This window comes from Stylophora pistillata, chromosome 4 (assembly GCF_964205215.1).
Source record: "Stylophora pistillata chromosome 4, jaStyPist1.2, whole genome shotgun sequence".
NCBI lineage: Eukaryota > Metazoa > Cnidaria > Anthozoa > Scleractinia > Pocilloporidae > Stylophora > Stylophora pistillata.
Genome location: NC_142522.1, coordinates 23,627,233 through 23,644,444, shown reverse-complemented (window position 1 = coordinate 23,644,444; position 17,212 = coordinate 23,627,233). Strand labels below are relative to the sequence as shown.

Sequence of the window (17,212 nt, the reverse complement as noted above, 5' to 3'; positions counted from 1 at the left end):
AAGATTTTGGCAACAAAACTCTGCAATGGAAACGAAATGCACTAAACCTCGGCCAAATCTCAGAGAACCCTTAACAAGTAAAGTACATGGGCCAACGGTTTACCCACCCGGCGAACGCAGACTGGTTTTATCATGCAAATTTGTAGGACAAATTTTATTTTTGAGCTTAATTCCTGTACCCAGATATCCTGATTCGAATTTCTTTATGTCACTGCTTTTTTCCCCAGAAAGGCTTTTGTCATTTCCTTTTTACGAGGTACTGAGTACATCTATCCGCAAAATATTACCTGACTGTGTAATAAAGGCAGTTTTTTATCATTGTTATTTATATCCTTGGTCAACCGCGTAAAGTGCATCTTACTTTTAAAACAGGAATTCCCCAACGAGACGAAACAGACTATCTTAAAACTTGTTCATGAAAATACCAATGTATTTGGCTTATGCGCGACACGAATGAAAAAGTGGCTGTTTATATTTTGTAGTTGGATTCGAACAAAAGAGAGCAAACACCCAAGCAAATTCATCGGAAACTTCCGAGCACTTAGCAAAAGCTGATTATTGACATGATTCGTGAAGAGGCAAAGACGTTTTCCTTTTATGTCCAGAGCTATGTTTTTCTTTCCACTTTTAGCTTTTTAAAATGGACTAAACATTTTTATCCCGTATACGTTTTCATGGCTCTTTAGTTATTTTTCTGGTTGGACTTCATCGACATTTCTGACTTTAGGACATTTAAGATCCAAGATCGTGCTCATAAGTCATGAATATTTACCATATCATATTTTAATCGAATACCTCCCGCAAACCTAACGAGATTATTTGACGTTGTGTAGAAATGCCAAGCGATTGTAAAAATTAGGATTAAGATGATTTTTAGAGGACGAATTTTCCGAACTTATGTGCACCAGAAAATCAAAATGTTGGAAATGTGTCGAATATACCTCACGATTTAAAGCATACGGAAACTGACTCCCGGTTAGATCAATTGGTTAGAGCGCCATTTTTTGTGTTGTGCGGGAGGTCGAGGGTTCTAGCCGCGGCCGGACCGATACTCATGGTCTTAAAATAAGTGAGGAGAATTTGCTACCTTTCTATAATAAATGGATAGATATTCTAGTCTTCTCGGATAAGGACGAATAAACCGTAGGCCCCGTCTCCTGCAGGGTTAGGGGTAGGAGACGTTAATTTCCCGCGCACGAGATTACTGTGTAGTGGATATCCTCCCTGGGGTGGGATGGGTGGGAGTTGGCCCTGAAAAGCCCCCATGTATGTATGTAACTGAATTAGCAACTGCTGAGATCTTTAGCCACTCACACATAAGATGGTGTCGTGAGCCTAAAGCCTTGACAAAATGCGCAAAAGCGAGCTGAAATTAGAATGTTTCTTGACGGACAAAGCGTCGAAAAATATTCGGTGGAGTGGCAAAGGTGATTTTCCAAAGGATACTCTGCAAATTTGAAAAAAAAACCTTATTTCAATAGAAAAGTAACAACTCTGTCAAACATTCGTGAAAGACTAAAAACACCTTTCTTTATCTCATTGCCAAGCTTAAGATTAACCATCTTTCTTATTCTTTGTGCATATACGACGCTTGTGACGTATCTTAACAATATGCAGGACACTTGTTACGAACCTCGTTATAACTTTGCTCACCTTAACAATATGCAGGACACGGGTTACGAACCTCGTTTTGGCTTTGCTCACCATAGCAATATGCAGGACACGTGTTAGGAACCTCGTTATGGCTTTGCTCACCTCAGCAATATGCAGGATACGTGTTAGGAACCTCGTTATGGCTTTGCTGACCTTAGCAATATGCAGGACACGAGTTACGAACCTTGTTATGGCTTTGGTCTCCTTAGCAATATGCAGGACACGTGTTAGGAAACTCGTCATGACTTTGCTCACCTTAGCAATATGCAGGACACGAGTTACGAACCTCGTTATGGCTTTGCTCACCTTAGCAATATGCAGGACACGTGTTAGGAACCTCGTTATGGCTTTGCTCACCTTAGCAATATGCAGGACACGAGTTACGAACCTTGTTATCGCTTTGCTCACCATAGAGTCTTTATGGCTTAATGGTAGAGCATCGGAGCGGAGAACCCGGATGTCTGACGCTCAATTCCTTATGAGGACTCTAAATTTTTTCCTTTGTCTCACGCTCAAGACAAGGTCTTATTTCTCCTCTAAATATAGTCAGTTTGTAATGAGAAGGTCACTACACGGCCCGAGATATTATAATTGTTGTAAGTCAACTGTGCGTGCCGATTCGCAATGAACGACTCCCAAAAGCCCAATGAGATCAGGAATGGAACTGCTGAAACTTCTGTGCTATCAGGCAGAAGTTCGCTCGAGGTAATGACTTTCTCGGTAATGGAGACAAAGAAACAGAAGAACGTGGGGGAATATCCTAACTGAAACAAGACGTTCAGATGATAAAAACCTACTGCAGACCGATAGCCAAAGGATGTAAACATACCAGTATGTTCTAGTTCGGACAAATCTCAGTCTTTTCAAAAAGGCGTGGTTATGAACACCCCACGGAGATCTAAAACTGCTTAAATTAGACTTATCCTTAGAATTCCACTCAACAGTGCCACCAAGAACCAATGCCAATCTGATTCCAAACAAAACACTAAGGATGAAAGAAGAAGTTGAAGCTTCAATCTTGGGAAAAGCTGAAGAACTCGTACTTGTGGAAATACTTGGCGTAGCAGTTTAAAGAATATGCAAAACAATGCTGCTCTCAACAAAGTCAATATTTGTTGTCTTTTCCTCAAACAGGAAGACTTAATAGTATAACAGGGTGTAGTAATAATTTTTTGAGACAGAATGATAATTGTAGCAAACCATGAGATGTTCTCTGTAAATTTAAGATCGGAGTTGGCACGAAACCTGGCTTATGTCTATTAAGTATAGAGAAGGTTTGCTTTCGCTCCCTGTTGATTTAAAATAAAATTTCAAACTATGCCTGCATTGATTTTCTCAACGCAGGCATTATTTTCTGAAATGTACAGCTGGCAACACCCGAGGGCAAGATGAAGAGAATCCTGTGTTTTGATTGGCTACTTGGGCAGGCAAGATGGATCCATCTTGCCCATGCACTCGGGATTCGTCGTTTTGATCCCGCTCAAGAAGACAAATTGTGTGGAGCGGACTTAAGAAGTTCGTGAATTTCGGATAATGTCGGCAATGGAGTTACAAATGAGGCGGGAGACCATCTTAACAAGGAAAATATAAAGGAGTTTTGTGTGTTAAAAGTGCTACAAAAGCTGTTTTTCTTTCCCATTGCTCAAAAATAAACAATTCACTTTTGATTTTCATCAAAGCGAAATAATTTTGCTATGGTAACTCCTTTATTGACTAGGCTTGTTCAGTCAAGATGGGCTGGATATTATCCTCGTTGGCTTTTTTTTTTCCCTGAAGATCGCCTTGCGTGAAGAGAATTATACCACCGCCTGTCGTTATGCACCAACAGGTTCGTATTCAATCGGCGAGAGGGACTGGTGAATGGCATGTTTGGTACTAGTAACTGAGATCTACGCCATGTGGATCTTATTCATTGCACACTTTCGTAAAAACCCGAATAATAAGATTGTATATTTTTGCTGAAGAGAAAAATGTTTAACCAAGGAGGGGCATTTTATTCATGGAATCTGTTAATCGGATATTAAGGATAATCTTGAGTTCATTTTTGTATGGGGGAAATGGAACCTACTTTGTTTCTGGGGCATACCTTATCTTACGCCCTTCAAATCTTCTGTTGTCGTTGTTGACTCAATTTGAACGGCTTCTATATGTACCAATCACGATGACTGAGCACACACTTAAAATGTTGGAAAACGACCTACAAACTGGCGTAAATTTATCTAGGCTTTCGCATAACTTCTGTATCATAGAGGCCTTAATAATACATGAATTCAGTTGCAGCCGTTAAAAACTTACTGTTTCTTTACATAAGTTTATTTTTCGTTCAGCTGTTTTGTTCCTTAAAGTTGTTTTGTGAGTTCTTTACACTTCATAGTGTTACCTCTCTATTCATTTCGAAGATATAACTTGAACCGTCTCTTTTTTCAGTTCGAAAGGATGATCCATACAATATGTAATCATTTGCTTGGCAGCTTACCACGCTTATTAAATCGACGTAAAGGTTCAAACATTAACTGGGAATTCATTTTGATCATTTCCGTTGCAGCTACAACAAGCGTAAGCCCTCTTTAGCCGCTAAAAAAATATCAAAAAGAGTGACTAATTGTGTCTTGGTGTTGCATACATGTCCAATACCACGTATCTTTACGAGTCGCCTAATGTGTTGTGAGGTGAATTGGAAGTTGTTGTTTTGAGACTTTGCCAGTGAAGCCTTTTGTTTTGTTAAGCCTTGCCATTTGCGCCTACGTGTTGTTTTGGTAGATTTGTGCTTTCTTTGCTCAGTTCGCGGATTTCCTGAGTACCGTGTTAGACAGTTAGACAGTTTCACAGGTGGTTGTGTTTGCGTTAGTAAAGTTGACCTTGAGTTCTACCCACACTGAAGTTCCTGTTTGCGTGTACGATTGCTGTGCGCAGCTGTTAGCGTCCAATTGGTTCCTTGGCTCTAGACGAGTACTTCGGGGAGGGCCACCCAGTTTTCCCCTTTTTGCAAAATAAACGGATACACTAAGGAAACGGTCAGCTAACCCAAAAATGTCTACGGTTTTCCTACTTAAAGTGTTGGTACCTCTCGCTAGAGCATTAGATGCACAGAGCGTCACTGTGGTTGAAGTCAACTCTTTTGGAAGAGAATTAAAGTAAAGAACAGAGTCCTAGTACCTCTGGTTAATTTGCTTGAGCGAGTTGTACAACTGCCGTAACAAATGTATTCACGTGTCGTACAAGCCGTACGGATCGTCTACCTATATTAAAGCTTTGGCTATGACGGTTTTACGATCCGTGCGACCTGTACGGATCATCAAATACACTAACAAGTCGTACGACATGTACGGATCGTCTAATTTATTCACAAGTCGTAAAGTTTTTCAGTCTATCCATGAATCTGAGTTGGTTTCTTCCTGGCCATGACTTATTATCTCACCTCGTAACATTTGAGCGGATCACATACAAAGTGTACAAATAACTAGGGTATTCCTCGTTCTAAAAGTACTGTGCGAAGTGTACATTCGAATAAAAGGAGTATTCTTTGCTCTACTAAAAAAAACACAACGCGAAGTGAATAAACAACAAGTTTTCTTAGTCTAATAGCATCACTGACTTGAAGTGTATTCGTCGTTGTAAAAGCTCTGCGTAAAGTGTACGAAAAATATAAGTAATTCAGTCTCGTTCTTAAAGGACCGCGTGAAGTGCGCAAACGACAAGAGTAATCTTTGTTGTACTGAAAAGCAACCTGCAAAGTGTACAAAGGTGTTCCTCGTTCTAAAAGCACCGAGTGAAGTGCAGAAAAAAAGTGTATTCCTCTTCATAATAAAAAAAAAAGTCCTGCACGTAGAGGACAAACAACATCTTTATTTCTTTGCTGTACTGAAAAAGAGCAACACGCGAAGTGCACAATGCATCAAGTTTATTCCTCATTCTACTAAAACGTACTGCGCTAAGTGTTCAAATAGCAAGTATATTTGTTATTGTAAAAGCATCGCTCGAAGTGTTTTCGTCGTTCTAAAAACTCCGCTTGAAATGCACAAACAACGAAAGTATTCCTCGTTCTAAAAGCATCGCGTGAAGTGCACAAACAACAACTTTGTTCCTCTTTGTGCTAAAAAAAAAGCCCTACGCGCAGTGCATAAACAACAACTGTATTTCTCGTTCGAATGGGCGCGTAGAACCGTACGTCTCCGAAAATTTTTCGGACGTAAATCGACCAATGAAAGAATCGTATGCGGTCGTGAGTAAACTTGTGCCTGAAGACTTCAATAAACCCACTTAACAAACGCATATTATATCGAAGATATTGGTGATGGGAACTAAAAACGCTCCTTTGTTTGTCCTTTTTCGAGGATTGCTGTACTGTGCAGTTTTTATCACCGCAATAGAGTCTTCCGCTCTTTCTCGATCAGCATACCTCACAACATTGATAAATAAGCAGCTTAAAGGCTTCGTTTTAAAACGGTTTGAGTCTCCCGGCCAAATTTGGTGTAGTCATTCTTGTTTGAAAAACGCCTGGTGTACTTCAACAAACTTCAAACTTGCTCCTCAAACTTCTCATGGCGAAGGAACTTGTGAACTAAACAAGCACGATAACTCTGTGGTCAAAGAAAACACACATTTGCAGTTCGAGGAAGGTGGCACTTTCTCGATGCTTCTGAAGGTAACTAATAGCCTAAAATGCCTGATTTTTTAATTAGGTTCTGCGAGAGCCAGTCGATGCTAAAAGTTGACAGCTACAGTTTAATTAGCAGATAATTTGTTAGTTGGCATTTAATTTTGAAATTAACCAGCCTGGGCTTTGTGTTTTCCTGTCGCTGATATTTCATTTGTTGAAAGAATCGACTTATTTGGGTTGAAGTCTTTGGCGTCATGCCCTTTCCTTAGTAGATTTTATATTTTTTTAGGAGGTGGGGAAGTGGAAAGTGATTATCATAACACTATAACTGAAGTTGAGCGAAAATAGAATTTCGATGCGGTTCACTGTTATCATGGAATAACGAAGAAGATAGGAAGGTATGATCGGTAAAAGACCTATCAGTTGTGGTTGCACAAGCTAAAGCAAACCCATAGCTTTTTTGTAAAAGCGATAGCCCTCACCTTCTATCGATTTGCTAGCGTACTCAACTCACTGAGCGAGGTGTGGGGCGAACACGAGTGATATTGTAAATCATGTGCCAAAAGTGATTGTTGTCATAAAATTTCGCGTACGCTATTTCGTCGGTAAAACGATAAAAAGATCGATTTATTGCTTAACAGGTGGTCACCACAGCAAGGTGTGTTGGACAACATTAGCATATAATACTTTATTTAACCCTATTTTTTCCTTTCTAGTTCACAATTAACCTCCTTTACAACGAACATGTTCACGCGAGATCCTTGCATTATTTTAGCCTTCTGAGAAACGTGCAGCTGCATGCCATCAAAAAATTAAAATGATTTATCCTCGATTCCGTGTATGCCACAATGTTGATACAATCGAAATACTAACAATAAAAACCTAATCATACTCATATTTCAGTTGTGACGTTTTAGTTTGAGCTGTTTTAAGTGTATTCCTTGATTAATGACACGATTTAAGAAACGATGAGGAAAACAAGAGAACACAGAATAGCCTCCATTTCTTCGACGAAGGGTAATAAATGGCTCGTATGAATCAATGGTTATGCAAATATTCGTGGGAAAATATTTTTTGGAGTACTCGCCGGCGTAGAGTGGTTTCTCAAACGTTATTCACTATGATCAGAACTATAGCTTTTCTCTTACTTCTGGAAACATGCTAGATATTTCGTTTAGGAACTAGAGTACCGAGAAAATAAAGCTATATCAGAAGGAAACATAAATTCAAACAATAACCGAAGAAAGGAGATATTGACTTGCTTCTGTCAGTTTTGCACTAATGCATCTCTGATGTGTGAAATGTATTTAACAAAACCATAGTTGAAAAAATCTATGGTCTCATTGACTGATATTCAGTTAGCATTTTGTATTCTTATGGCCAAATCTTTCGAACGAAAGGTAACATACGGTGCAGGTCTTAGAAACTGTTTTTTTCCCTGAAGAATCTGTGGCGACAGGTAAGCGGAAGGGTTTTTTAAAATTATCTTTAACAACGCAGGTGGTAAGTTTTGACTCATTATGCTCTCTCATCAAAACAAATATCAAGTAAAAGGTGAGCTCGATTTTATTTTCCTTTAATATCGGTGTATTATGGTAATCCTCTCATTCGATAATGATATGGAATTAACATGATGGATGGAAGATTGGAAATGCAAGAACCATTATCTAGATGGAAGGATGAATGTTTTGGGAGTAGCAAGTGACCTTGAATAAAAAGTAACTCCCTCCTAGGCAGGGTAAGATCACAGGAGGTCCAAGCTCTGTCACAGGCTCTTTTACAGTGAATAATTAAAGACTTTGTATAGTGGTTTAGTTGGACTTGCTTTTGAGCTCCGTAAATGTAAAGTTGCGTGAAATGATCAAAGAAATAAAGTCTTACCTTCGTAGAGTGTAGTCTGTGTTGTTCTCCTCGCGATTTGAGGCTGTTTTGATGTGTTTTAGCTTGACGCCTTAAATTACCGTGCATAAAATACGGGAAGGTCGGAAACTTCTGTTGACACATGCTCGCCAAAATCGCTCGAAAACAACACTTAAATACTTTCCCTCGAATCAAAACTCGGCAGCACGAAAGCCAAAAGTCGGTTTGTCGAGCAACCAATCCAGCGAGAATTTCAAATTAATGGCCGTTCGGAATTCTTCTAATGCGTGGAAGGAACTTCTTGTGCAGCTGAGAGACCGTTAATGCGCGGTCAACCTGGAACCTAGTCAAATCTCTCTCAACGGGTCCTCCCCATAGTCTTCTAACACTAACTCTTCAAACATACTAAGGTACCCCGGGTAAACTCATCGACTTGACTAGATCGTCGATACTGTCCATCTTCACTGTTTTCAATGGATTTTTACAAATATCCTCTTACCCGTATTTTATGCACGGTAAGTTAGGGCGTCAAGCTAAAACACATCAAAACGGCCTCAAATCGCGAGGAGAACAACACAGACTACTCTCTACGAAGGTAATACTTTATTTCTTTGATCATTTCACACAACTTTACATTTACGGAGCTCAAAAGCAAGTCCAACTAAACCACCATACAAAGTCTTTAATTATTCATTGTGAAAGAGCCTGTGACAGAGCTTGGGCCACCTGTGGTAAGATTTGACATTAACGGGCTTTCGCCAAATATTCAAATTTCGCGCTCGTGCGGTAATCGGCTATGTTTGAATTTACCTCGTGAATTTCCCTCTTGTAATGGCAGCGAGTTTGAATTTCCCTCGTGAATTAACAAGCCATTGTTTGGCTCTAAAGCTATTGTTTCAAGATATCCTTTTATGGCCATATTTGAGACACTAAACTGAAAGGGCATTGTCTTTGAATTTGATCAGCTAATCTTCCGATCTCTTCAGAATCTGTCAGTTGGTTAAACAAGGGGAACGGATGTCATTTTTAAATGCATTATTCTTTGGGATTGGCTTATCGACAGAACTCGAGCCTTGCATTCCCACTCATATGCAAGTTAAATTTTTCAATCGAGAGAGGCTCTTCTTTGGCACACTCATATTCGTGTTCTGAACAGTTTTTTTCACGACGTATATATATATCTTATTATTAAAAACTAGATCATTGGATAATGCAATTCAAGACTTGTTATTGGCTTAGCCATTATGGTATATCAGTCAAAATACCATAATCTACAAATATGGGTAAGCGTACTTCTCAGCTTAAAATTAAAAGAGAGCTAAAAATTTAATAAAATTTAATAATTTAATTTAACGTTTTTAATAAAACAATTATTCCACTCGCACTTGTTGGATATGAGATGATTATAGCCAACTCGGCGCTACGCGCCTCGTTGGCTATCTATCATCTCATATCCAACGCGCGCTCGTGGAATAATTGTTAATTAGACGTTTTGTTATGTAGTATCGCTGAGTATTTTTACGAGTTGTGCCGTATTTTGACGAGCCCTTAGGGCGAGTCAAAATTCAAATAACGAGTGAAAACACACAGCGATATGGCACATCAAAACGTCTAATAAGTTATTTATTATCCAACATGCCAAATTATTATTTCAGCGCGGGCGAATTTTGCGGATAGTTACTTGCGGGGAGTGCGTGACAGTATACGAAGCGAAACGGAATTGGCACGTTGTCGTGTTGCTATTTCTATTTTCTTCAATAAATGATGAAATTTCATTGTCGTCTAACCGCTTTTCTTCGTTCGATTTATCTAATTAACTTGGATCAATATTCGCCAGCCATTCCGGCTGTTCGTCGTCAGAAAAAAGATTTAATTTGTAACTTCAATCCAATTTGTCGCTTGCGCTAGCGCTATGCGAGAAAACCTCTCCAACCGGTTCTCTGGAGTACAAATACCGCGTGATATTTGAACTCGTCTTGGGCTTTATTTGTACTCTACAGAGTGTAGTTGAATAATAAATACATCTTATAGGTGGTTTGCACGTTATGTCATGGCCGCCATGTTGGTGGACGTAAACAATAGCTTCTTTTCTTTCTTCATTAGCTTCTTTTGTTCATCCACCAGCGTTTGTTCCTTTCACCATTGTTACCTGTGTCTCTAGAGATTGGTTGCAAACCACCTATTAGACGTTTTGTTGTGTAGTATCGCTGAGTATTTCTACGAGTTGTGCCGTATTTTGACGATCCCGTAGGGCGAGTCAAAATACAAACAACGAGTAAAAATGCTCAGCGATACAACACAACAAAACGTCTAATAAGAGATTTATTATCCAACACACCAAACTGTTATTTCAGTACGGGCGAATTTTGTGGATATTTCTGGGCCCAGTTGTTCAAAGGCCGATTAGCTCTAACTCAGGGTTAAATTTTAATCCAGGTTTCTACATTTCTTTAATCAAAAGCCATTTTGGGATAATTTTTCCTAGTTCTTCTTAGGACATTCAATCATCAAATTGTAGACAAATGGAATTAAGCTGAATTTTCTTTCAGAGCTTTCAGATCTGAAATCAAATTTCACACTAACCCTGGGTTATCTTAATACAGCTTTGAGCAACCCGGCCCTGGAGTACAAATATCGCGTGATATTTGTACTCGTCTCGCGCTTTATTTGTTCTCTACGAAACACAACTTGATTGGATAATAAGGTGTGTTACTGCCTTTCTTTAGGGTTGTCCAACAACCAACAGTTGTAAAAATGGAGGTGAGTGTATATATGACGGGGAAAAACAAACTTATTCATGCGAGTGCAAGCCCCCTTGGACCGGAGAAACTTGTGCTGATCTGAGTAAGAAAAACTTAGAACAGTAGAATGAAAATGTTGAAATAATATCATTCAAGCCACATGGCAAAGTGTATGAATTCGAGACTTGGAAACAAACAAATCAATAAAAACCAGAAAATAAAAACAAAACAAAGCGGAGAGAGAAGAAGAAGTAAAATAATATAAGAGAGAAGTAAAATAGAAAACTGACAAGGACGGAAAAGATAAAAGAAATGTAAAGGTTTATGTAGATATGATTAATTATTTATTTGAAAGATATCTTCATCTTTCTTTTATAGTGAACAAATTGATAAATATAAGTTGATATTTATTGAAAAAAATAACTGATTGTAAAGAGTTTTGTGCTTGGCATAGCAGAAAATGACTGCACATCATCGGAGTCAAATTGGTCCCACGCCTTTCATTTAAGGGTCCGATATTTTCTCCAGTCTCTTTACATTAGCGTTTAACAAAATAGTATTGATTACAGTGTATGAACGTTATCTTATACTCCCAAAAAGTTACTTGTGAGAGCCATCCTTGCAAAAACAATGGAACTTGCATAGACGGAGTCAACGGATACAACTGTAGCTGTGCGTCAGGATTTCACGGGACACAGTGTGAAAAGATTGAAGGCCTTTCTTGTTCAACAGGTTTGTGGACACGTGAAACATATTTCATATGATCTACATTAAAATCGTTTGTATACGTTTAAATCCCTGAATTTTGGCCTTAGGCTTTGGCGGTTTTTTGTGATAGATGTGCTTAGCTTCTACCAATTAGGCTAAATCGTGTTTATAGTAGGCAGTGTCGGTCGACACTGTCGGCCGATATTCGACCGATATGTCGGCCGAGTGTCGGACGAGTGTCGGACGAGTGTCGGACGAGTGTCGGACGAGTGTCGGACGAGTGTCGGACGAGTGTCGGACGAGTGTCGGCCGAGTGTCTTTCTTCTGAGCGTCCATCTATCGGCCGATAGTGTCAATGATCTATCGGTAAACTATTGCTGAAGTATCGGCGAGCTATCGGTCGACTATCGGTGAACTATCGGCGAACTATCTGTCGACCATCGGTGAACTATTGCCGTGCCATCTTTGATGTAAAACAGGTAATAGCTGTTGGCCTTAAATGATTCGCTAACGTAATTACCTCTATTAAAGTATATGATAGAATTTTAACGAGTGATAAATACCACGTGATACTCGTCTTAGACGTTATTCGTGCTCTACGGAGTGTAGTTGGATAATGATATATATAATAGTATATTACCTACTGAAAAGCAATAATTGTCCCTTGGCCTCGTCAACCATGAGTAGTTTAAGGGCTAAAGTGAAATTCCTTTTGTGTTCTCCATAGCTACATGTTACAAAGGTCCTTTAGTGTTGCTTTTTTGGTCGAAACCAATACTTAAATAAATCTGTACTACTGCACTTTCTTCGTTCATTACCGTCGTTGAAATAGAGGGGCATGGCGACCACAGTTTACGCACGTGCACACGTGCGATCCGCTGGAAATCTGAAATTATTTATGTAGATGTCAAAACATTTATTGGCAAGATGTTTTGATATTTGCAGTAGTGGACTGCTTGAAGTCTAGTCTGTTGTATTATAAACTATGTCAATGGTTGACAATCAATACACGGTACTTAATCTTAGGCCGTCTTTTGCTGTATTGATTTGTGAAATTCTCCATAGAAAACGTGAGAAATGGCACTTCTGGTCTCCTAAGGAACTCACTTTTTTTCCACAGCTTACCGGATAATTTTTGAACAACTTTCCACCGACAGTTACGCCATCAAAGAAAATGCCATTTCATCTAATCTCACGGAATTTACGGTGTGTCTTTTTGTTAAGAGGAAGGATACAGATTCAGCGAGTTCACAGTGCCTCTACAGCTACGCAGAGGCCTCTGGTTCTGATATTGGAAATGCCATATATGTCTGTTTGAATGAACCGAATATTGAGATCAACGTAGATGAGCCGGGAAGCAGGTAAATGATCAGCGTGAAACAAACCAATAAAGTGACTTTCTTTCACTTTTTCCGGGGCGCTTAGCAATGCACTGAAGCAATTTCTGAGGTATTGAAAGACGGAAAACTCAGTGCCATATCATGATAGAACAGCCAACAAAAATGCTCAAGAAATGTCGGAAAATGTTGACAAAAATGTAACGGCATTATCCAAATCAGGAAAGCATCAATGTAATTTTGTGTTGCGTGTGAGTACATACTTTGGTACGGAGGTATCATAAAGAAAAAAACAATCATAATTGTTATGGAAAATCAACCACTCTGCAGCATAGTATTCTTCCTCAATCAACCTAATCGATAAGAGGCCTCAAACACCAACGGTAGATATTTTGAAACCCCTTCTTTTGAACTTTGATGCTAATAATCACAATAACAATGAACAGAAGTCAAAAAAATAAAACAATAATAGTACGCAATAACAATGACTAGAGCGATGATGATGAATAAAGATGATAATTTTTGGAGTGGTAACCTGGCTAAGTCAAATCTCCTTGACTGTTAACATTTCATCTATGGAATGAGCCGTTTGTTTGTGTGAAATTTTAAAATCAGACTCACAACTTAAGCAATTCAGCGAGTAATCCTAATAAGTAAGGAAGAAGCCATTCTCTGGAGAATATGAGAGTTTTCCAACGTGTATTTGTCTATGATCATTTTCCAAGGGCTACAGACACCGGGGTAAAGATAAGTGACACCATGTGGCATCACATCTGTGTTACTTGGAAAGGCACTAACGGCGCCTGGCAGTTTTATCTGGATGGACAACTCCGAAGCAACGGAACAGGCTTGAAGGAAAATCACCAGGTTCCCGCTGGCGGAACAGTTGTTATTGGACAAGATCAAGATACAGTTGGAGGGGGCTTCAGTATTGGTGATAGTTTTGGACCGGGTGAGGTGACAGAAGTTAATCTTTGGAGCAGGGTCTTGTCCGCGAGTGATATTGCAGAACAGTATGCAAACTGCTACATAAACAAAGTCGGCCTTATGCACTGGTGGGAACAATTCAAAGATAGCGTTTCAAATCTGATGGTAATCGAGCCTTGAACCGAACATTGAACAGAACTGAGATCATTGACTTGTAGCTTTCTTTGTACGAAGCAAAGTCTTTGTGTCATGTGAGAATTCGTGTTCTTTTGTGAGACAACGACAATACCTGTACACTCCTTTATTACTATCGAGGTGATTTTTTTTATCTAATCTCAATGCAAACACATAAATCTATAAGGTAACTGCAGTAAACCCATCATAAGTAAATCCGGAATAAACCAATGTTTTAACCATGCTCTATGTTATCCTTGACTGGGGTAAGAAGACTATTGGAGCAGAACTCTAAACCCGCTATAGCTAAGTGATACCTGAGGAACCTACTATTTCGCCTCGAGCGACTCTTACGCTTCTTTCGTGCTTAGCAACCTCCCGCGTACTTCTGGGAGTATCGAGAATCAGTGGACCACTCACCAAAAAATATCGAATTGTTTGAGTTTGCCATAACTTTCCGTTGGATGAAGGATCTAAGGAAAAGTCTTAAGGGTTACAGCGACGCGAACCTGCATTAAGTGGCGTGGTATTAGGCGGTAACCCTGTCAGGCTAAGTAGTCGATTTTCAAAATCTCGAAATTCTCTTCCTTTAATTACTGTAATATAAAGCGGCCACCTCTGTTAAGTGGTCATACTTATTAACTGAGTCCCAGTGGTCCCAACGGTCTGTTTGTATTTTCCTCCATCTGTATGGAACAGTCACTTACAGTGGACCCATTCAAGATAACACTAAAACTAGTCTCGTATGGTGTCGTGCAAATCCGTAAAACTTCTCCTTTTGTCGGGTCTAGTTCGATGTTTGTTTCAGGGTCTCGCCTCTGCATTTCGACTGGTTATCGATTTGGACATAAAAGCTTTGTCGTCAAACGTTCTCACATGAGCGTTTCACCCTGTACATATCTAACATATCCTTTGAAGAACAATGTGCGTAGTAACCAATCCCCCGCCTCGCCCCAGTCCGAGCGTCTAAATAGTATAAATAGGTCTACATTCGCGCGGGTTATAAACAATTGCAAGGACTTCGCTCGTTTAAAGTCGAGCAACGTTAGTTCTTTACGTAGTATTCTCAAATCGCCAGGTAATGTCTCCTATCTCCGTTTGCTTCATATTTCATCCTGTGTTATCCGTGTTTCCTATGTTAGTTCATTGTTGTAATTAGTTGTTCCGCTCTTAACGTATTATGTATACCGTATTATGTATACCGTATACCTTCATTCTAGAAATCACTGGCAACTACATATTTGTTAAAGGCTCAAGTTTATTAAATTTCTTTACGTCTTCGAATTTTTGCTGGTGCGTTGTTAACAATATGAATTGAAAGGAAAAAAGGAAAAACGAAAGAAAAAGAAAAAAAAAAAAAAGAACAGAAGAAGAAAGGCAATAAAAGGTTTGACGTGGCCTTGATTCGAACTTTACTTTTCCTATACCTTTGGTCTCAATCCTTTACGCTAGGTACGCAGAACGTACAAATCGGCGAAATTCATTTTTTAAATATATTTGGTGCTCATTTAACGCGTGTGCCTATTCTATTGATTCCCTGTCCTGTTCCCCGCCTGGTAATTGACCAGTGTACAAATTGTGTTCCAACCAAGTCCTTTTGTCACAATTTTAGAATCGACAGGAGCTGTTCAGCAACCGCTCTGCATTTTGAATCACATTGCTTTTTTTAGTGCCATACTCTACACTTATACAACAGTTAGCGAATGCACTCAGACTGCCGATTCCAACTTGTGGACAGGTCTACAGGCGTGTTGCCGCGCATTTGCGTGCGTGGCATGACGTAATTTGCGTCACAAACGAAAAACACTGGCATCTAGGAGAAAGTAAACACAATATGGCGGCCATTGTAAGGTGGAACGAACTGCCTGTCTTTTGCTAGGGACACAAGTATACTACAATTTCATACCGGCGTTGGACTTAGTCCACACAGTCTGGTGAGAACAAAAGTTACTCGGAATTGAAATTTTGGAAATGAAGATAAAGTGTTGAGACATTCGGTTACAAGATCTGGACGGCAAATTAAAGCCTCAGCGAAATGTGATCTTTGAAGTTACCTCAATTCCCCTTGCCACAGCGTTTCAAAAGCGTTTGAGAGTGCTCTTGAACTGTAATAAAACGTGGACCTATACCATCATCAATTGAGGAGATTATGCACCATTCGACAATTTCCTCCACCCACCATAATTAATCAGATCAGATGGAATCACTACGTCAGCAGTAAAGTTGTTTTTGGACTAGCCAATGTGGGATTAATTGGAAAAGGAGTGTAAATTGATTCGGTTTCGGAGTTTTGGCCATGTTATCAGGATGACTGACAACAAGGCCCTAATGTTGAGTGAAACGCCAACGAACTGCCGCGATATGGAGGCGCTCTCAAATATAGTGTTACTGATCGCCAAATGTAACAGCTTCAGATATCCGCCTTGACGAATCCAGTTTGGGGAGTCATGCCTATAAAATTCTGCTAATTTAGCTTGCACGTGTAACAGTGGGAAGTAAGGTATTGTTGAAACTAATCATAAATTATTGTTAGAGGTCTTGGAAGTGCGCCTCACTCCGCTCCGTCAAAGGAAGACTGAATAGTCCTCAAAATGGTTATCAATTCATACAAAAATGATGAAAGCTTAATATTAAATAAAACTCATCTAAGAAATATCTTCCTGATTACCATCAGAACTAAGTTTATTTCAGCCGTCAAAGGCCCGGTTAATTTAGTCCTCAGCCGTTAAACTCGGAAAAAAATTATCGTCAGCCATCAATCAATAACTTGACCAGAGCTATGGTTTTTTTTTTTATCACTTTTTAACAAATGGTAATCACCACAGCGTACACTATTGAGTTATGGATGCACGCGGGAGGTTGCTAAGCACGAAAGAAGCGTAAGAGTCGCTCGAGGCGATAGCCGAGAGCGACTCTAGCTCCTTGAGTGCTTAGCAAACCTACCAAGTGCATCCATAACTCAATAGCGTACGCTGTGGTGTTTACCATTTGTTTTATAACATAACATTGATACATTGTAGCTAAAGAGTTCCCTTTTATTTAACAACTCTTACATGACCAGAAAAAACAAGCAAGCGCGGAAAAATAGTCTTTGCATTTGCTCACGTCAGCAGCGTACACCCATGGGCAAATGGGGGACGCTAAATTGACCAATCAGAGCGCGCGCTTTACTTTGGTTATGTTATAATAAATTTTCAAGCAGTCTAAGCAGT

The 17,212-nt window shown here is 39.5% G+C and overlaps 1 protein-coding gene across 2 annotated transcripts; it reads left to right on the top strand.

The window, feature by feature from the left end:
- Nucleotides 1-5,947: 5,947 nt before the first annotated feature.
- LOC111335174 (uncharacterized) lies at nucleotides 5,948-14,244 on the top strand. Of its 2 annotated transcripts, none has more exons than XM_022941035.2 (5): nucleotides 5,948-6,298; nucleotides 10,840-10,873; nucleotides 11,455-11,586; nucleotides 12,683-12,923; nucleotides 13,625-14,244. In XM_022941035.2, exons 1-5 carry the CDS (start codon nucleotides 5,948-5,950, stop codon nucleotides 14,004-14,006), a joined length of 1,140 nt encoding a protein of 379 aa, XP_022796770.2. In that variant the 3' UTR covers nucleotides 14,007-14,244. The 2 variants fall into 2 exon arrangements, with proteins under 2 accessions (XP_022796770.2, XP_022796769.2); XM_022941034.2 differs by having other exon boundaries at nucleotides 10,840-10,957.
- The last annotated feature ends 2,968 nt before the right edge of the window (nucleotides 14,245-17,212 follow it).